General features: G+C 37.9%; 1 protein-coding gene across 5 annotated transcripts; it reads left to right on the top strand.

Moving 5' to 3' along the window:
- Positions 1-88: 88 nt before the first annotated feature.
- On the top strand, positions 89-21,399 carry elmo2 (engulfment and cell motility 2). 5 transcript variants are annotated; one of them, XM_041981140.1, is made up of 23 exons: positions 89-171; positions 4,661-4,730; positions 4,962-5,059; positions 5,389-5,429; positions 6,740-6,812; positions 6,891-6,941; positions 7,682-7,851; positions 8,032-8,131; positions 8,612-8,763; positions 9,571-9,649; positions 11,747-11,782; positions 12,131-12,181; positions 13,547-13,669; positions 14,104-14,223; positions 14,367-14,471; positions 14,560-14,668; positions 14,832-14,968; positions 15,808-15,971; positions 16,138-16,250; positions 16,354-16,461; positions 16,629-16,711; positions 16,827-16,904; positions 17,999-21,399. In XM_041981140.1, exons 3-23 carry the CDS (start codon positions 4,982-4,984, stop codon positions 18,197-18,199), a joined length of 2,172 nt encoding a protein of 723 aa, XP_041837074.1. In that variant the 5' UTR covers positions 89-171; positions 4,661-4,730; positions 4,962-4,981; the 3' UTR covers positions 18,200-21,399. The 5 variants fall into 5 exon arrangements, with proteins under 5 accessions (XP_041837074.1, XP_041837076.1, XP_041837077.1 ...); XM_041981142.1 differs by having other exon boundaries at positions 8,612-8,757; XM_041981141.1 differs by lacking the exon at positions 89-171 and adding an exon at positions 614-698.
- Positions 21,400-22,032: the final 633 nt, after the last annotated feature.

The raw sequence follows: 22,032 nt of genomic DNA on the forward strand, positions 1-22,032 counted from the left end.
AGTAAAATGTCAGTTTAAACACAAATGATGAAAAGAGGAAGGGTCTGTCATTTGCAGACGGTGACATTTACACCGTGTCCCGCCTACAAGGCGTGGAGTCGTGTCTCCTTTCCACAAGTCTCATTAGGAGCAGAGGCATACCGAGAGGACTATAGATGGCCCAGATACGGGGTGAGTAGCACCAAGTAATGACATTAGTCGGTCAGGACCCTTTGATAAGGAACAGTCAGTGGAGCTTAAAGGCATCATTCGCCTCCGACAGACTGGCTGCATCCTGCGTGCAATGGAGGAGAGGACAGAGACAGGCTGAAATGGATGACTGAGGAGCATGAGTCGCCTTTAGTGAAATTATGCTGCTACTTATTCTAACAGAGATCGATTTAGCTTTTAAGAACCAGTTACAAATAAAACCAATATGTTGCACTGCCTGTATTGGCCGCTTCGTAAACATCTGCCATGGAAAGGAGTTAAAATGATTTCGCCATAGAGCGCAACGTTACAAAGGCAGCCTTTGCGGCATTAGTCTGCGAGCTCCTTCTGGTCATTATTGATTGAGTCCAGCCAAATTAATCGCCAGTTTTCAAGCCGAGACATTTTCACAACTTAACTAGAACGGGGTTTCTGAAGAAAGAAGCGCGTTTAGGGACGTTAATAAGGATGCTAACCTGCCTGAAGAAGGCAACAAACGATGCTCAAATGTAAGATTATGATTGGTGTCTCGTTTTAAGCATGAAGTCGTCTACATTTGTTTTGATTAAATTGTTTTAAATGTCGATAATAAAGGCACATTAAAATCAGTTTTCTGTTAATAAGCGTTGTGCAACCACAGGGGGCGCTACTACGCTTGTTCAACTAGCTAACTAGGTATTTTGAAAGTTAGGCGCTGCAGTTTTCATGTGTGAATTTATTTTTTTCCAGCAGTCTGGGGGATAGTCCTAAACCACATTTAAAAAAAAAATCTAAAATGGCGTCAGAAAGATCCGGGTCGCGGTGAAAAGCAGTTGATGGAGGACAAAACAAGTCTTTTTGAGCTGAGGCCACGCTGCTGGATTTCTTTTCAGGCTGGAGGTCCTTAGCAGTAGTTGCTAAGCTACCGCCACCGCGCGTGCAGCCAAGTAAATGTAAACTGGCAGCCCTGAACACGGTTAGATGACAGGGAATAGAAATCAGTTCCCATTCCTTTACTTTGCATTTGTCGTGAGAATAATGTGCACAAAAGCAAGGAAACACAACAGCAGACATTCGGATATGTTGTAGCGGCCAGACATTCCAAGTCCGTTGCCTCAGGGGCAACTCTAGAACATTTTTGTCGTGGGGGCGCAGGCAGGGGCATAGACTAGGAAAAAGTGTGCAGATGTAAATGACCTGTAAAACTAATAAATAAGTCTAGATTTTTAAGTAATAACTTTATTATAACTAAAATTGCAATCTTAAGTTAAAAATGGTAATGGAATGTGATTAATCAACCATTAGTCAACCCTTTTTTAAATTTTAAGATAAACCTGTATACTATATATATTTTAAAACACTATTGCACAAACAGTTGATACTTAATTAATACACTTTGTGCCCATTTAGATGTTTTATTAGTGCTTATTCAAGATTGTGGATCGGATCAGTCAACTTGTCAAAGTCATTGCATCTGGTGCTATTTTGTCATTTACATCATTTTAAGAAAATATAAACAGTTCCGGACAGACATATAATTATCCATGTACAGTAAATATTTGGCAAGATGTAATTTATAATGTTGACATCCTGATTTAGAAATAATACAGAAATGTCCTGATAATTTGTGCTGGCATGGTGAGACTAACATGTTTTACCCTGCAGCTGTTTACAGTTGGTGTTTTCTCAATTTGCTAGTCTGGTTCATGATCACCACGAACATTTCTAACATATCCCAGCACTGTCTTCCATTTTATGATTTATAATTACAGTTGTAATTTTAGGGTTAGCTTTTTCCATATCATTCAGCTTCATGTGATCTTTAAAAACTTCATTTTACAAATCTGTATATTAAATGTCACTGTTAAGCTGGAAGACCACCCTCCTTGTCCTCCCCTTTTGCAATTCAGTGATGGGCTGCTGCATATGCTTTGTTATGAGGCACAACCAGTTGCTCTGAATATTAACAGGAACTTGAGTGTTTTTTTTTCATATTTGTAAGTCTGATGTATACTGAAACAAAAACTACCAGATGAATCCAGCAGCCATGTTTGACAAGATGCATCATATTATATTTTCAAAGATAAATACCAGAATAACTACTCGTTTTCTGTTGCTTCTGGTCTACAAAGCTTATGCAAATGTCTGTCAATAGATTCTTTCACACAGAGACATAACACCATTTACTAACCATTACTGCTTGTAATTTTTGCAGTGGGCTTTTGTTCTTCTTTGGCAGCTAATGGATATTTAATGTATTCCCATTTAAACTACCTCTTGTTACCCCTTCAGGTGTTAAGTAAGCCTACAAGCAAGATGGATAAATGGATAAACTGCAAGAATTATCTGGCATCTTAGCAGAAAACAGAATCAGAGGTGTTTACGCTGTTGCCTTGTTTTACTGTCTAAAGTGTTTCTTGCATTGCAGCTGCTTCACTTGTGGCATCACAGAACAAACAGAAGCATGGACAAGAAACAGGCATGATACCTTCAAGATAAGATGACCAGCAAAGACAAAATTCAAATGTCTTTAATATACATTTGATATAGAATTAAGCTTAATACTTATATTTTCTATTGACGTATGTACTAAAAGAGTGGCTCAGTCACATGCTGCAATTTTGTGAAGTCTCTGCTTTGATGGTACAGGTTTTTAATGACTAGAATGAGCCATCCCACGGTAACGATGAGTCAGAGTTTCTTAAGGGGTTGACCTAAAATCATATTTAGATCAATGCTACAGAAAACTGTGTATACTACAAAGAAAATTTAGAAAATTTGGGTGCTTGTGATATTGTAAATTATTAGCAGAACTTTTCAGCAGCACAGGCTGGGAAATCACAGATTGTGTGTCATGTGATGAGCAGTCTGATTGAATATGTGGAGGTGGTTCAGTCTCTCCGTCAGATGGCTGGTTGGAATGGGAATTTAAGTGTCAGTTTTCAGTCAGTATCGTCTGCTTTGTTAATGTCAAGTACATCTACTATATGATCCGGTATGTGTTTGTCATGCTTTGTTGTGACAGATCATACAGAAAACACAACTTAGTTGCACGACGGTTCAAAGATTTGGAGATGAAAGGATTTAGGTGTGCGTATTATTTCTAGTACAACAGCTTGGATGTTTATTCCAACTTCTGGGATGTTTAATCCTGAGGAGCTGGCATCTGCACTGAAACGATGCACTAGCAACTAATGCAGTGTTCTCAGAAGAATACACTGTGTTGGAGAAGAAAATCTCCTTTATTTCCTGACTAATCAAAGGATAGCAGTGTCAGACGCCATGGTTATTGTTGATGTAAACTGGCAGGTGAACATATTTATAGAACAAACAATCAAACTCTTTAGAAAAAAAGAGAAAATGCTCAAAATACCGCTACTGATAAATCTCTAGAGAAGCCAGTTGTTGGTTTGTGTTGTTTCTAGCGGATGTTTTCTCTCATTTAACTGCAGAGCGATCTGAGAGATTCTGTTTAAATAAGGAGCTGTAAGCTGAACAAAGTGTTTTGTATTTTTTATTTTTTTTATAAATCCTGAAAGCTCACTGAATGCGAAGAGCCATTTGGAGAATAGCAGTTGTTTATTTTTTCAAAGACCGTTTTCCAATCATCACCCAAGCCTGACAGCCAACTTTTCTTGCCTTCTCCATGTCGGAGCAGAGGCGTCTCTTTCTGATGCCAAAGACTGATCTCTGCTGTGCTCCTACTAAGCTGCTGTTTCAGATGGTGGAATAAGTTTTGTAAATATAAGCAGTGATATTTAGTTTTTAAAGATGATGTTTTGAGGAATGTAACTTTGCTAAATTTAACAAAACAAATCAAATGTTGTAAGTATTCTACATATGAATAAAAAGTAAAATACAGCAAATTAATTAAAAGATTTTGGAGCAGATGGCCGTGTAGGAACATTTAACTTTAACTCTTTCTAATCAGATTTAGGTCCATACATGTTGTATTTGTATGTAGTCACACACTGTATGTCCAAAATGCAAAACATGAAATGTTTCAGAGGAAGTAAAAGGGACATTTTAGCAGTAAGCATACAGGTATGACTTTTGTGCTTTTACGACGGTACATTGACACAATAGTTTAATTGTAAAAAGCAACAAAATACTGTCAGCAAACAGTTTCATCAGCATTTTACTTCTCTTTTACAGTCCCTCTTCTCTTATATATTTAACTGTATTTTGGATTAAAGCAGGCATCTCAAACTCCGGTCCCTGAGTTGTCCTGCAGGTTTTAGATGCTTCCCCGATTCAACACACCAAAATAAAATTCTGCAGACCCAGAGTCTGGTATGAGACGAAGTAGATCAAAACAAGATATGTATGTATGTCATGTATGTTATGTAAGTTGCACTTGCTCATCTGTTCTCTAACAGATGCAGCTCAGAGGAGAGAAAATGAAGGGATGTAGCAAACTGAGCTTTTTGTATGGTAATTAAATTAAGGTTTTGCATTTGCATGACCAGTGTGTGTGTTTATGTGTTCACAGGGGAGTTGACACAGGAGTTTAAACAGCAGATCCGTGAGACTGACTGACCCTATTTGCACTCATCCATAAGGTACAGTATCAATGGTTCATATAACTCTGGAATAAATCTGACTGAGAGCACATAACTCCAAAATGTTTTCTGTTAGTAGGGGTGTATTATAATAAATGTGATTTTGATTATAAATAACAATCCTACCAACATTTATTCAAACTGCCCCTTTTTAGATGTTGTTCTGTTTCATGGAGTATTTCAGTGATATATGTTGATCAGTAGCTTTCTTTTTTATTCCTTTTCCTTCAGGTGCTAACTATAAGACAGCTATGCCACCTCCAGCTGACATTGTGAAGGTTGCCATTGAATGGCCCGGTGCCAATGCTCAGCTCATAGAGATGGACCAGGTGGGTATTATTTCTATAAAGCATCAAATATATCTCCAGTTTCTAATCTCTAATGCTGCTCAGCCTTTGCTGAGCAAAGAGAAAGTCAAGTTTTAAAGGGGAAAATTATGCATTGCTGTAATTGGTTTCTAATAAGAAAGGCAGGCGTAATGTTGTAAAGAGGAAAGTAGCTATAACAGCAACACGTTTGATAGATTCAGTAAATGTCACAGGCTACAGCCCTGGAGATATTTAAATGAATACAGTTGTGTATGTAGAGATGATTTATTATGCTTCATTTCAACCCTTTTGTGTCATACATTTGCATGTTTTCATATTTGTCTTTGCAGAAGAGACCTTTGTCCTCTATCATTCGGGAGGTATGTGATGGGTAAGCATTACGTCTCACACTGATCAGTATTTTCCAGATGATTAAAACGGTCTCCAACATTCTGTTTGACATTGACTGATTTATATGTTCACAGATTAGCATCTAGTTATCACATACAACGATATACTGCAGGGATCTCAAACTCAGGTTTTTGAGGGCCTCTCTGCATGTTTAAAGATGCCTCCCTGCGTCAACACACCTGACTCAAATGAATGGGTCATGGTGCAGAACTTGACACCATGCTGCTGGAGCTATTTAATTTGAATCAGCAGGGAACATCAGAAACCTGCAGGACGGTGGCTCTAAAGGACGTTTGATGTTTGAGACCCCTGATGTACAGAATTTAACATTCATTTACAAACTGTAATATAGCATTAGGTAGTTCTTCTTGACTAAAAAAAAAGAATAAAATTAATGTGTGTGTTTCTTTTATATTTGTACATGCTTTACTTTTTTGTTAGTTTTCTCCTCATGCTCATTACAAATCATGTACAGTACAGAATAGGATGTGATTTAAATGGTCATCTAATGAATCCATCTGTTATTGTAACAAACATAATAAACATGTAATAAGACTTTTGCCCCAAGCGGGACATCATTTACTGTCTGCTGTAAACCTTCAGAGACTTTTTAAATGTTTTTACTGGTTATTTTTTGAAGCAACACACTTATTCAGGGCTGGATTTAGTTGCTGGTTGAACCAGTAAGGTGTCTGGATTAATTTTGCATTTCTGTCTTTATTCTAGTTCTGAGTCAAACTGAGATGGTATTTTGTGTTTTTAATACTTTCTGAATATGATGACTAAAATTCTTTCTGTTTATATTTACTGTTTGATAAAGCAGATGCTTGTTTGTGATGCAAGAATAAAAAGTAAAGTTGTGTTTAGTGTATCTATATTGTCTTTAACTGTGATACCTTAAATAATCCATAGCTTTCACGTGGGATTTTTGCCTAGCTTGCCATCTTTTTCTCCTTTATGTTCTTGCACTGTAGTTTTGAGTATTGCATATTTTATCTTACGCATCCACCTCTTAACAGGGCTACATCTACCCACTGCCTCCCTTTCACCATGTGAAAAAGAAAATTCTTTACACTTTACTGCTAACACCCACTGAATAATTCTCCTCCACAATCACACCGTGGGCTGGCAGCTTGTGTAAATACATCTGCTGGAGGGAACAGTCTGACTTTGGACGACCTTTTGTTCATGCATGCTGGAGTGTGCCGCATTATAACATTTGCACATTTTGTTTCTTGCAGTTACTTAGAATTTATATTAATTCTTTGCAAACTCTGTTTGGGTCCCCAGCTGGTCTTTGTCAGGCTCAGAACAGTTTGCCCTGCGTTATGCTGATGGTCCTCAGCTTTATATAACTGAGCAGGTGAGCTTCACTCTCCTCTTTAACACCTCGAGTTGAACTTTAATACTGAAATTAAACCCACTTTCTTTTATCTCCCAGAGCCGTGGTGAAATTAAGAATGGGACCATCCTTCGATTAGCAATTTCCCCTGTAAGTCATCTTTTTTTATATTTTTTATATTTTATATTTATTTGCTGGTTTAATTTTTGTTTTTAATGTATCATAAAAGGTTTGCTGTCATCACTAGACTCAACATGCTAGTCTGAACTACTTAACCAGGCTCTCAGTACATCACAGAGGGCACAGCTCTGCTTTTAAAAAGATAAGAGGTGTTGATGTGCTCTGCCATGGTTAATGGTGCCACTTTCTAACTCACTAATAATGTATGATAATCTGCATTTCTAATCCCAGCCTGCTTCTAAGTGAACTGAGGGTGTGGCTCATACTTCCCACAGCTAACGATAAAAAGAGCTACCAAAGCACCATGTTCTGATGATTTGCCTTATTTTTGATGTTTTGGCTGTTTGCTACACTGGTTCATTATTGAAGTGTATTGCTGAGATCTGGGAATGTGGTAACATTTCAGAAAGCATGTCAGGCCACACTTCTGTAGAAGGATAGATAAAGGGAAACTTATCTGAGCCTAACTACCTGTTAAAAGCATCTATTAATGTTTAAAGACCAACATCATGGTTCAAATTTACGGTTAATGTAGTCGTGTCTTTGTTCTCTGTGTCTAAATTTCCAGTGAAAGTGCTCTTTATATTTTAAAGTTCCATAGTTAACAGGTTTTGGATCTTTGCTGATCTGTGATAAAATTAGAGTAAATTAAGTGACTGGATGGTAAGGGTGAGCTGTGTTAAGGCAGTGATGCTTTTTGTCTCTGACAGGCTCGTGCTGCTCGTCAGCTCCTGGAGAGGATTCAGTCCCATGGCATCGATGCTCGCCTCGAGGCTCTGAAAGAGCTTGCCAAGCTGTCTGCAGACCCTACTTTTGCTGCAGAGTTCATTAACATGGAGGGCATTGGGACACTGGCTCGCCTCGTAGAGAGCGGCACCCAGTGAGCACTCATCTTGTTTTTTGACATCTTAAAATTTGAATACTCTGTTCTTAGCAAAGCGATGCTTAACGTTATTGTTAAAAATGGTTAAATGTTTTAAACCTGACATGATATCATGTTTTTGTACATGTTAGATTTTCCTTTAAAAGATAAACAGAAGTGTTGTTTTTCTTTCTTGAGCTTTGGGGAAATGTTGGCCTTCACTCTCACTGCCTTCCTGGAGCTGATGGATCATGGCATCGTGTCTTGGGACCTTATCTCCCTCTCCTTCATCAAACAGGTACCTCCTCTGAAAAAGAACAATTTATAAGACATCCCATTTGTTTATAATTTCAAGGTTTGTGTTTTTTTTCCTCTTAATTCATGCTCTTTTGTTTAATTGTTTGACCTTCCCTTCCTTCTGAAATGCCGGAAATGTGTGGGTGCTGTTACCTAGCAACATTATTTGGAGCTCCTTCACTGTGTATGTGAATAGTTTCTCTTTAAAAAAACTTCTCTGCAGCCTTGAGTTGCTCATAAGAAACTTGCTGAACGCTTTGTTTGCTTTTCTCATATATTTTCTTTTTGTTGCAAAAACAAACAAACAAGATTCTACTTTTTTTTAAGCTTTTTCTTTTTTTTTTGCTTTCAAGCCTCACATTATCTGCTTTGCTCTGATTTCATGTTTTACACATGAACAATCAAAGAAATGATGAAAATACAGCTGACTGTGAGAAATCTGTTATCTCCACGGTGCTTTGGCATCTGTGCCGTCACTCAGATTGCAGGATATGTGAACCAGCCGATGGTGGACGTATCCATCCTGCAGCGCTCTCTGGCCATCCTGGAGAGCATGGTCCTAAACAGCCACAGCCTTTATCATCGAGTGGCCCAGGAGATCACCGTGGGACAGCTCATCGGGCACCTGCAAGTGTGAGCACACACACACGCACAGGGTCTTCCTGCACTCTGATCTGTGTTGCTGTCTGGGGCAACTTTTAAATATTACTGCTTTCTTATTGTTCAAAGGGTGAGATCAGGATGCATTGATGCCTCTAAATGCTTCTTTTTGTCAGGAAATCCATGAACGAGACCAAACCAGCAATAAGTTTGCTTTACACTTAGTAATTTCCCAACTTTCTTTCTTGTTTGTGGCTCTTAGTCTTAATCCCAGTGGATGCTGTTTAAGAGGAAAATCTTGAAAAGACACATTAGCATGTAAATTTAATGCCTGGCTCTCTAGTTTTGAGCAGGAGCATGAAGTATCAGCATTAAAATCAGGGACTACTTTTAGTTATTGATGTTTTGGTTCCCAAGTGAGCATTTGATTCCCAAGTGAGTGTAGACTGCAGCAGGACTGATTTGTAAGTAGAAAAAATTGCTCATATTAACGATGATTTTGAAGCAGCATGGGTTGTCTTTATGTTTTAAAATGTTCATAGACAACAATAAACTCTATGAAATAAACAAGTAATAGTTGGGGTTAAGGAAAACTTATGAGATCAAAGAATTAGATTTAACATTTTCATGATCCTGAACATGAAGCAAAAGCTAAATTTGTTGGTGTTAAAGAGTTAAAAAAAATCCTGAACTCATCCTTTTCTTGTATTGATTGTGATAAAGCTAAGAGAAAAATATTTGTACAGTATGTAGAAAAGCTGTTGGCCTGTAGGTTAAACTTCTGAACGTGTGGAGCACAATGCTTCTAACTGGTTGTTGCAATGCTGGATATTTCTTCAGGTCAAACCAGGAGATCCAGACCTACGCCATCGCTCTCATCAACGCTCTTTTCCTGAAGGCACCAGAGGACAGACGACAGGTTGGTGCGCCACGTTTGCAGCACAGTGAGCTGCATCAGTGAAAATGACTCAGAATAAATAGATCTAGCTAGAATACTAATGTTCCATCCTCATATATGTTTCTTTGGTGACAGAGAGCTGCAGACATTGGCTCACTGTGGCTGCTAATGTTTGCAGCTGTTAAAGCTAATCACATGAATAGATGTCTGTCTGCAAGCTGTCATGTTGTGGGTTCTGTCTGGTAGTCATCGCTGTAATGACACACTCACTAATAATAGTACCGTTTTACTTTAAAATCTGTGCATTTGTCATGCTGCAGAGTTTTTTCACAGTAACTTATTGAGAATGATCTAAAGATTACAGATATTAATATTATGGCAAATTTTCCAGATAAATAATAGATTATAACGTTATGTAGAACATTTTTAAGATTAATATTCACATAATTTTTTATGTTTTTTCAACAAAAGTACAGTGGTCCCTTGCTTGTTGCGGGGGTTACGTTCTGAAAACATCCTGCGGAAAATGAAATCCGACCCAATCAAGAAACAAAGCACAGTGGGCTGATTTCTACAGTAAAATTTGGACATAGGATGGTTGAAATTTACTTGTATGCAGCACTGCATATACTTAAATATGCAGTAACGCATACAAAAAAAAATCTGCGAAACAGCGAGACCGCAGAAGATGAACCGCGATATGGCGAGGGACCACTGTTTACAGAGTCAGGCAAAAGCCTATGTAAAAAAAAGAAATATAGAAATGCTCAGGTCCAGTATGCCATCGTCTTGTCTCGTTTTTCTGTGTTCTCACTTTGCTGTGGTAACTTTTAACTCAGCTGACGCTGTGCTGCAGTTCTGCCATGTTTCATCATGTTTCATGTCTTGTTTCTGTTTCCAGGCTTTCCATATAAACTTTGAAACTGTACTGAAAAAAACTACACACCTCAAAACATTGTTTTCTTAAAAAGTCATCCTAGACAAGTTCAGGAAATCACCAAACTGACAGGAAACGGAACGAAAGTAGTCAGCAAAACTGGTTACTGATGAGCACTTCATAAAATGATCAGCAGGTTTTCCTTTCTTTTTTTTTACTTAAATGATTTTTCATCTAAAAACACAACAAACAAAAGTAGTTGTTTGCTGGCAGGAATTTGTCATTTTTAATTGCCTTATCTGTGATAGAGTATGTATTTAGTAATGCAACAACTGCTTGATCAACAGTAGTTTATGAATGCAGAGTTGATGATGTCCAGGTGAGAAGGACAGACAAACACCTAAAGGATACACAAGGATGAAAAATGTCAACAAATATATATATGAATATATATATATATATATATATATATATATATATATATATATAGGTTAGCTCCCAGATTCTGTACAAATGGGTTTGCCACTGACTCTAGAATCTGATTCAAATCCGTCTGCCTGTCAATTAGATGCCAACCAGGAGCAAGTTATACACATGTGACTGACACGCACTTTGCAACAAAAAACAAGAGTGAATACCAAAAACCGATTCTTCAGAGATTGGGAAAGTTGTGCTTGCTTGAGTCCATTTCGCTGATATCACATATTTTAACGCAGATTTTTAGGTTGATTAGATCATTGGATTTTTGAAAAGTTGGTCTTCGCGTCCAGCTGCTGTTTTTGACCACTGGAGGGCGAACTGAGTCAGTCCTTTGAAAGAAACACAACAAAGGGACTTATTGTACAAACTGGATGTGACTACTGCAGTCAAATAGTTGTAATTACCAACGGAAATGCTTCGTTTGGTAAATTAGGTTAGAGTCACTCTTTAAAAGATCTCATGATAGCTTTAGTGCATTTTCTTTGCCATCGCTGGACAAGTTATTCTTTCGGGGAAAAGGGGAAAGGAAGTAATGGTGTGAAATCCTTTCAGTTGTATAAATGAATAGTTGTGTTGTCTGATATGAAGAGCATGTGAGCTGCTCCACCATGACTGATGTTCTTATTTGACACGATTCCATGTTTTTATTTTGTTGCATGTTGTGCCAGTGATGTATCCCTGTATCTCATGGTCCGTGTGTGCACTTTTTGTTTTCATTTACTGTCACACCCATGTCCCTCCTCCCTGCCCTTGGCTTGCAGGAGGAGTATTCTAACCCACTGGAGCAGCACCTCACTGTGAGTACACATCCCTCTGCAGCTCGTCCTGAGTCCCCTGCAGCCCCCTCCGCTCCTTCCTACTCTGTAGCTGTTTTGTTTCATAGTAGGCCATTGTATAGTCAATTTAAATTAAGATAGAACCATAGCTTGCTGCAGCAGCAGACAGACTGAGCTGACAGAATGAAGTTAGTCCAATTTAGCTGTTATTTTATGGATTGTTTGAAAGGAAATTGCTCTAACACAATGATGGAACTTAAACTTCAGGACATTTGTCTAAAAAAAATCCCATTTATTTAAGGTACTTTTCCAAAGTTGCTGTTTGGCTACTTTTACTGCCTAGTAAATCATCTTTTCCTGTTGACTCAGGAAATGGCCAGCACTTTGGCTCAGAAACACCTGCGCTCCATCATCCTCAATGTGAGTATAAATGGTAATACACTATACAAGATAAAGGTGTTTTTGTACAATTCTAACAAGCTTGAAAGTAAATATTTGATATGACCAATTTTATTCTTCAGTGTAGCCCGAACCCTCTTGGACAATCGTCTGTCTTTTCAAAGCTCTTCTTTGGAAGTTGCCTTTTGTCATGTTGTCTGTCAAGATGATCCCACAATGCTTTAATAAAGTTTTGGTCCAGGTTCTGGGGCGATTCATCACTCGACAACACCGGTTGCCACTGATTTCCATCCAGTTCTCTTGTAATCTGATATATTTTAGTTTTTTTTCTCAGTTTCCCTCTCTTAAGAATGAACTTTGACAGCCACCCTTCCATGAAGACCAGTTCTGATGAAGCTTTTGTCAGGCAGTGCATGGACTGTATTTCTGGTCCTGTTTGGGGGCTTTGCTGAATTTATTTCATGTTTCCTAAGATCACTTTCAGATACTGTTCATTTCTGTAGATTTTTTAGACATGCCACTTTTGTCTTTCTTTTGTTCTCCACTTGGTCAGGTCAAAACACATTTTTTTTCCCTTTTTTTTTGTTTTTAGCTAATTGCTCTTTTTGGATCCCTGCTGTTTTTTATGCTTGGTTTACAGGTATCAGGTACAAGGACCGCACTGAGCATTAGTGAGGAAAGAAGTCCAAATTAAAGTCTCAGAAATCCTGGAGAGCTATTGATTAAGTCCAAATTAAAAGATTACAAGAAGATTATTTTGAAGAAAAATATAAAGAAATGGAAATGGTTTAAGATTTTTGCGTAGTACTGTCTGCCTGTGAGACTGTGCAACTGTCAGTCTGTAGTTTTCATCCCCGGGACCAAAAGTTGGTCAGGATATGGAAAATACAAAACATTTCTCACTGAGATGGCTGGAACACAGAACCAGCAAATGTGATATGGCACCAGTTGCTTGAAGTGGAGCATAATCTGCTCTGAAAATGATTCCTTTTGTCACATGTCTGGAAGTGTCTCACTGCAAATGTCAGCATCAAGGATGCTAAACTCCAGACTTTTAAAGCATCCAGGAGCAGCTCCAGTTTTATTTGCTATAACTGAACAAACCCTGCAATTCTAAGAAGACTTGATGAGACTCTGTTATTTGTTGAACATTAAATGTGAGCCATTTCTAAGTTTTTTAATAGTATATTACCTTTTTGTTGCAGCTGATAATTACAGCTAAGAATTATCATGGAGTGTGTGGGTACAATGCAATTTATTACAGTATGTTACATGTTTAATAAAGAACACTGAACAGAAGTGCAGGGCATTTAGTATTCTTGTTTTGTTTAATAGTTGCTTTACGTAGCAGCTTTGCTCTGATTGCAGTGGACTCTTCTTTTCCAGCATGTTATCAGAGGAAATCGACCAATCAAAGCTGAAATGGCCCATCAGCTGTATGTACTGCAAGTATTGACCTTTAATCTTCTGGAGGAAAGAATGATGACTAAAATGGACCCCAACGATCAGGTAAAATTTTTTAGCCAAGTGAACTTTTTTCTCTAAATATCCACAGGGCATTTTATTCTGTTAAAAGACATTCTTGGACGACAAAGTGCAATTAAAGAAATTAAAAGAATCCAAAGTGTAGACAATTCTCTGTTGTACATTGAAATGAACAATATGGTTCATTGAATAAAAATAGTCTTCATGCTGAGAAAGCGTAATAGTGAAAGAAAAGCTCCAACAAGGGAAGCTTCCTCGCTGATAGATGTGCTTTAAGTGTAACAAGCAGACCAGAAAATTAAGGTTTTCCTATTTTTGCCTGCGCTTGTTGAAAGCCATCTGCTCACCACTGATTGACCCATCTCTTTTATGGCTCTGTTTATTAATTTGCTGCTATCATGTTAACTGATTTCCTCTTTATGCTGATAGGCTTTTAGCATGTTGGTTTTCTATCTCAGGCTCAGAGAGACATCATTTTTGAGCTGCGTAGAATTGCCTTTGATGGAGAAAGCGATCCCACAGGTACAGAGAAGAGAAAGGCCATGTACACCAAGGACTACAAGATGCTGGGATTCACAGTGAGCCTACAATACACATTTAGCTTTCTTCTAGTTTTAGGGAATAGTTATATAAATCAAATTTTAAAAATAGATTAAAATAGAAAAGATTAAAAGCCTTTTTTCCTGTCTTTTGGCTCATCTTATCTTTGGTTTAAATATAGAACCATGTGAATCCAGCCTTGGACTTCACCCAGACTCCTCCAGGGATGCTGGCTTTGGACAACATGCTGTATCTTGCCAAGGTTCATCAGGATACCTACATCAGGGTCAGTGTTGGTCTCAGACGTGACTTTGCTCAATTCACAGAGCTGGAAAAAGTCAACCAAACCTAATTTGTCGCCTCACACTTGGCAGATCGTTTTGGAGAACAGCAGCCGAGAAGATAAGCATGAGTGTCCGTTTGGCCGCTGTGCCATTGAGCTCACTCGGATGCTCTGTGAGATACTTCAGGTTGGAGAACTGCGTAAGTATTTTTGTATATGTTGCTGTTTTGCTATTACTGTTATTTATCCTTTAGAGTGTCTGAAATAGCATAAAGTTGAAGAAGTCTTCAGAAACTTAAAGTTCCAGCTCCAGTGCAACACACGGCCACACATTAGTTTTGTGAAATTTTTTCTTTTGTGTAGCTAATGAGGGCTGCAACGATTATCACCCCATGTTTTTCACCCATGACCGAGCATGGGAGGAGTTCTTCTGTGTCTGTATCCAGCTGCTCAATAAAACCTGGAAGGAGATGAGGGCTACAGCGGAGGACTTCAACAAGGTTTGAGATTAAAACAAATTCTCACATCCACAAGCTGTTGCTCTCTGATTTAGTTCAGCATTCACTTTTAATGTCTAAACTCTCCAAATCAAACCTTGAGTCTGTGATTATTATCGCTTCTGTGAGCTTCAGTGTGTAGCCATGGCGCAAAATGAGATCCTTTACAAACATAACACCAAGTGTGCGAAAAGATCCTTTTCTTGTCTTTTGTTTTTCAATGCAACCACAAGTCTGAGATTACGGAACATCTTTGGCTGCCTCATTTTGTTCGCTTCATGAGACTAATTTATTTATTTTTTATGCTCAAATGACATGTAGAACTTGGCTTTGAGCATAAATGTCCATAGTTTATTCTCAAAATAAGATGCCCACCAAGTAACCACCGTCTGTCCAGATGATGTCTGCCCAGTATGAGAGTGTGAGCCCTGCCCTGACACACACACACACTTCTGTTGCCTTGTCCTGCTGTGTGTGACTGAACAGCCCAGTGAAGCAGAAAGCCGAAAGGGTTTTGGTTCATTAAATAATGCATGACCATTACTACTTAACCCGACACTCAATGAAATGAAAAGGAATATGTAAAATCGTTTATTGTGTTTTAATTATTGATGTCTGTAAAAAAGGAAAAGGATGTCTGTCCTCAAGTTGAGTTTCTCAGCAAGAAAATGAGGCTTCTACAAATTTAACTTTGACCACGGTGGCAGTTTAGGCAATAGGAAATGGTTTGAAGCGCTAGCAGTAACTGAGTTGATGGAAATGCTGTACATGACCTCTGACGTGATTTAATGGCACCGATCCTCACTCATTTTTTTCTGTATGTGTCTGTAAACCCTTATCAGGTGATGCAGGTGGTCCGTGAGCAGATCACAAGAGCTCTGGCAATGAAACCATCATCGATTGACCAGCTGAAGAATAAATTACGAGGACTCAATTATTCTGAGATTCTGCGCCTGCGTCAGTCAGAAAGAATGAGCCAGGATGACTTCCAGTCTCCACCTATCATGTAAGTTTGTCTACATCACATTTATTTTTTTTTAAGCAACAGACTCTGTTGTTTAATCAAACACCAACCCAAACTTTGTTTTGTTCATGTAATATTCAACACTATATTATTAGACGTGTGTGAGTATGTGCCCGTTCGTGCTGCTCATGCTGTGTTTGTGCTGCAGTGAGCTGCGGGAGAGAATTCAGCCTGAGATCTTAGAGCTCATCAAGCAGCAACGACTCAACCGGCTGTGTGAAGGGAGTTGCTTCCGTAAACTGGGGAACCGCCGAAGGCAAGGTACATGCTGTATCAGTGCAGTTATCTTTCTTTCTATGAAAGAAGCACTGTTGTTGTTGATTATCAGCTAAGCTCTAGGTTCTCTCCTTTATTTCTTTCATAGAGAAGTTTTGGTTCTGTAGACTGTCTCTGAATCACAAAGTGCTGCATTATGGGGACTTGGATGAGTCACCTCAGGGTGAAGTGCCTTTTGAGCTGCTCAGTGACAAGAGTAAGAAACAGCAAATTTTTATTTTTTTATTTTTTCCCTCCACATGGCTCCATCTCTTGCTAATAAAACTTTCAAAACACATACAATGGCCCAGTCAGAGGTGGAACACACTGTACTGGTCAACCTAAATTTCTCAAAGTATTTGTATGTTTTGTTTCTCCCCATAGTCCCCGTCTCAGACATCAAGTCCGTGTTAACAGGGAAGGACTGCCCCCATATGAAAGAGAAAAGTGCTCTAAAACAAAACAAGGTGGTTCTTTCTCTTTCATGTTTTGTGACCAGTGCAGTCATACAGTATCTGTCATTCTTTCTTTGTTCTCACTCAGTGTGGGTGCAGTGTTGTTTAACTTTTTTGCTTCCTTCAGGAGGTGCTGGAGTTGGCTTTCTCTGTCCTGTATGATCCTGATGAAACACTTAATTTTGTTGCACCCAACAAGTATGAGGTAAGCTGACATGTACATAGTAACACAGTAGGTGTTAAAACTTTTATTCCTTACTCACTGCGAAGTCTTAGCTGCCAGGTGTGGATTAAATTCTTGGTGAAGACAGCCATGACAGCCATGGCCAGAGGCTTTTATGTTTTCAGTAGTAATTGAACATTTTGCAAGAATTTTATCGAATTTGGCAACATCTGTTTGGACTCAGAGTTGGAGTGGTTATGTCACTGTGACCTCGCATAAAATGATTTGGGCTGCAACTCAAGAAATATATACAAAAAAAAAAAAACTGTCAAAACATCAGATTTTTACTATTGTGGTAAAAAAATCCACAAAATCAATACAAAACTTGAATATGATATAGTAATATCAGCTAATTTAACATTTAGAATTTCTTGTCTCTTGTGTTTTGTATTGAATCACAGGGAAAGAGGAGGTAAGGAACTGTAAAGGTATTAACCCTAATTTGCAATCAGTGTATTATCAATACGATTTAATATTTAAGTCTTATAATACAATTATCGATAATGAAATGTTATGTTAATGACTACAGGGATTAAATAGGGAAGTGGGGACTGTATGTTCTTTTCCTAAACATTGTATCACCGCAACAGAAGCTGAATCAGTGACACTAAAGCCATTTCACACATGAATGCTGCAGATTTTCTGGAGAGTGCGTGGAGAATTCAGTCCAGGCTTTCTCCAGAACTGCTGTTAACACACGCACTTCACAGCTAGAAATATTAATATTAACACCAGATGTGTTTGAAGGAATTGCAGTCACACTGAATGTGAGAAGCAGCAGAAAGGAGTTTGAACCAGTCACTCCGACCACCACAAGGTCCACTTTACATCCTGGTATTTTTTAGTTTTATGAACAACAAACAGCCACTGTGTTGGAAACAAACAATTATTGCTTGACTACTTATTATTTAAGTGTTGTTTTGATGTTTGCATAATTCTCTGACAGAATTGACTTGCACAAATCCGACTTACTGGGTTTAATCTGCAGGGTTTACTGGGGCCAGTGATTTTGACTTGTCAGCATATATACATGTGCCTCTTTGTGTGTTTGTGCGTGTGTGTTTACCAATGTGTAGTATTGCATCTGGACTGACGGCCTGTGTGCGCTGCTGGGCAGAGAAATGGGCAGTGACCTGACACGCAGTGACCTAGATACTCTTATCAGTATGGAGATGAAGCTCCGCCTCCTCGACCTTGAGAACATCACCATCCCTGAAGCACCGCCTCCCGTGCCAAAGGAGCCTAGCTCATATAACTTCACCTACAACTACAGCTGAGATGTATGTGTGTGTGTGTGTGTGTGTGTGTGTGTGTTTGCAGATCGTGTATTTGTATGTCAAGGATTGGTTTACTCACCTTTTAATAAATTAAGTTGCATATACACATACAGAAGACGCCACTATGATGTGTTTGTGATGCTGTCAGAGGAAAAACCTGTTGATAGCCTAACAGGGAGGTCAGAGGTCACGGTTCAGTACAAGGCTAGAGGTGAACTGAGTGAATCTATTTCATCCGTTCATTCTCCCGGTTGCCTCTTCATTTGTATTCCTCATTTCTTCTAATTCAAAGGTAGAAGTGAAATATGAACGGAAACCTGCTTATTAACTTTGACTTTCTTTGAGCAGTTGGTCATGTATGTGGTTTCCATGGCAACGGAGAATGAATTTGCTACCATTCCAGTTTAAATCCAGTGAGTGCTCAGATATTGCCTGCTTCTTCACATGTGCAGGTGTACAGTCTAGTATATGCTGCTCTCCATCACAGTCGAATTAATCTCATCAGGAGGTCAATGAGAAAGTGAACTGACAATAAAACATTTATATTGTATGGCAAAAACTCTTAAGTTGGAGAGATATCCACATGCAACAGTCTGTTTCTTTCATGAAGCAACAGTAAAGTGTTTCAGTACACTTTCTAAGCTATAAAGAAAAATAGAATTTAATTTTGTGAGCAGATAAAAAGCTTAGAATCAGAGCAAGTTCAGGTGGTGAAACGTGTCTTTCCAAGGTTCACATCATCACACATGGTCTGTTGTTGGTCTGAATGCTGCTATCTGTGCCGATTCTCAGCTCAAACCAGCCAAGATCCACTCTCCCAAAGCCTGACAGAATTTGGAGAACGTTACTGGATCAGAGCTGACAGCGAACAAATGCCAGAGCACGGCCGAGTCCATCTGATTGCATTACTAACTTCCCTCCCCAGAGAGATAACACCATTTCATTAGATGTGAAAATACTACATAAATGTATAACATCTGATTAATGGCATGATGTTTGATATTTAAGGCCTTGCCTGCTGTAGCTTTTAGTAAGTGTGTATTGGTGTGTGCATTTGAAGGTGAAGATCTGAAATTCTTGTGTATGTTAATGTAGAGAGATTTAATGATCAGTTTAATAATTTAACCCTGACTTAAATTTAGCTAATTTAAGTCAGGATCAAATCTCTGATGTCAAACGTCTTTAAAAGCACGAATTAAATGAATCATAGTCACTGCATTGCCTTATCATTCATACAGTCACTCTAAATAATCATTAGCTATATTATTAAATTATATAAAGTCATGTTACATGACTGTATGATGTAGTTGTAGCAGATATAAAAACATTTATGTGTTTACAACTATGAGACTTTTAGATATGTTTTTTAACCAGTTTTAGGTTTTTAAAATAAAATATATATCATATGTTTACATTCTGTACATTGCCAACATATTCAGCAGGATTAAATCTGTTTATAGGTGATATATCGAACAGATTGTCACTGATGACACCAGCGTTAAACAGAGCTTTCAAACTTTAATTAATTAATGTAGGTCTTAGGTTTATCAGCAGTGGCACAAATGAACACTTGTGCATAAATCAGCTATGGAGTGATACAAACCATTTATTGTTTCTCAACTTAGCACCAAAAGTAGGTTTGTGTTTGGTTTATTATTTTTCTCCTTTAATAATACCAATTGGTGTTGTATTACATGGTTGGAAAGCCTGGTTAGTCACCTTTACAACGAGGTCAGATACAGGGAAGTCTGGTCTGGATAAGCGGAGGAAAATGGATAGATTGGACACAAAGATTGGTGTAAATTTAAAGGATTATGCTTCTGTGAATTGAACAACACTGCTAAATGTGTGGGTATTGCTCCCAAAAAATGGTCCAAAATCCCCTTTTTTATTCTGTGGAGTGAGCAACCTTCACACTTTCCAGCCATGTATAATACAACCTCAGTTGGCATCATTAAAATGGAAAATGTAATTGACCAAACACAAATTTCCTTACTTTTTATTGCTCTTGCAGTATGTGCTACATTAACTCAGTATTAAAAGAAATTGTTGCTGTATTCAGAAAGACATGCTTTAGTGTTACCTTACATTCCAAAGGGGAAGGATTTCCTTGTATTTTTCTTTTTTCTGTGATTATTTTGCAGATCTGAGGTCTGACTTCAGACATTTCCTCACACTCTGTACAAGCAAACAGGGCTAAAGAACTGCTCTGTGATCATTTTGTGGTTATCATGGCAGGAAATGCAATCCTCCAAAACTGTAAATATAGGAAAAGAATCATTAAAAAAAAAAAAATAATAAAAAAATAAAATAGTGCTGCTCATCTATAAGAACACATGCAATCGTGTGCTTTGTATACAGTGATATCAGTACTATTGCTTGGTGTCATTTTCTTAATTCCAAAGTCATTGATTTTAAACTTTGTCCTGTTAGCTTGTAAATCAGTACTAATCACTGCTACCATTGTTAACAGTACTATAGAAGTATATTTTTGTAAATGATTGTAAACTTTTGTCAGTTGTAAAGAGAATGGGTATTGAACTAACAGTGTTTTTACTTCACATGGCTCTGTACATACAGTACATTTGACATTTTGCTCTAAAACAGGACTCTTTAAAATCATTTTACACTGTATTATTTGGAACGACCACCTTCTCCAGCATCTAATTATGATGTCAGCTTGTAATTTAATGCTAATTATTGCATTACTCTCAATGTTGTTTAAAATTATATATGAGATTTGCTTTTTTGTTTGGTTTTTGACTAATTTGTTTAGGTGTTTAAAAATTATTCTATGGTGGCCCTGAGTGTTTCTTTTAGTGCATCTTTTGAAAACACAAGCATAGGGTTTTCTTATACATTAATGCAGAGCCACTGTATTAATCCTTATTTGAGTAAGTTACTGAACTTATAAGCTGTGTTCAGATGTCAGCTAAAATAAATTCAACAGTATATATTATGATATGTGAAGGACTATTGCCTTGAATGACTAACAGTATGACTTGAAATTTTTCCTTCTGGCACACTTTTCTATGACTTGCTTGACTATTTATTTACACTTGGTAGTGCTAATAAAGAATGGCAGAATGATATCACATTTAAAGGTGGTATACATATAGATCATTGTATGTATATACCGTGTTGTATTGCCTTATTGAAGATTTGTATTATGTTTTGTGTCAATAAATACGAAGTCCTAACCAATGCTTGAAATGCCAGTCCTTCCAAATCTAGCTTTTGCATTAATAGGTCAATCAGTAATTTATTCACCCACATATTCTACACACAGTTAAGTCACGCTGAGTATACATGCACTAAAGGGTAATTAAGTTATTGACTAAAGTTCTTTTTTTTCCAACTTTTCCCAGGTTGGGAACCATTGCTTTTTTAATACTGAAAAGACTATATTTGGAACATGGTCACTTGATCTGATTAATTTAAAATGCTGGAAATTTTTATTACTACGAACTGATATTTTCCATTCATTTCTTCATGTCAGCATTCCCTTTTTCCTTCAAACAGACCTTTACTTCCTGTACTGAGAGGAATTTGACTCAGTGGGTGTGTGAGTTTAGCATCCTCCTTCAGTTAACAGGGTTAAAGCTCCTGCTCAGTTGCATCCTTCATCCAGCAGGGGACACACTGTGTCTTATGTTTACTGCATAAGTGTCAGTTATTATTACATTTATTTATGTGGTGGAGAAATTAAACAGTTTTGAATGACATTCTGGCTGCAGCACAATGGTTAAAAGTCATGTAAGTTTCATGCTTCAGTATGCTCAAAACATACTTTGCTGATATGACCCCTGTCAAGTTATCACAATAAATATATA

The sequence above is a fragment of the Melanotaenia boesemani genome, chromosome 3, assembly GCF_017639745.1.
Source record: "Melanotaenia boesemani isolate fMelBoe1 chromosome 3, fMelBoe1.pri, whole genome shotgun sequence".
NCBI classification, from domain to species: Eukaryota; Metazoa; Chordata; class Actinopteri; order Atheriniformes; family Melanotaeniidae; genus Melanotaenia; species Melanotaenia boesemani.

What these genes read in the sequence shown, in the direction of transcription:
- elmo2 (XM_041981140.1), top strand. Translation starts at nt 4,982, where the DNA reads ATGCCACCTCCAGCTGACATTGTGAAGGTTGCCATTGAATGGCCCGGT. An exon ending in CTCGTAGAGAGCGGCACCCA is followed by an intron (nt 7,852 to 8,031) that starts GTGAGCACTCAT and finishes TTCTTTCTTGAG; the next exon opens with CTTTGGGGAAATGTTGGCCT. An exon ending in CCCTCTCCTTCATCAAACAG is followed by an intron (nt 8,132 to 8,611) that starts GTACCTCCTCTG and finishes GCCGTCACTCAG; the next exon opens with ATTGCAGGATATGTGAACCA.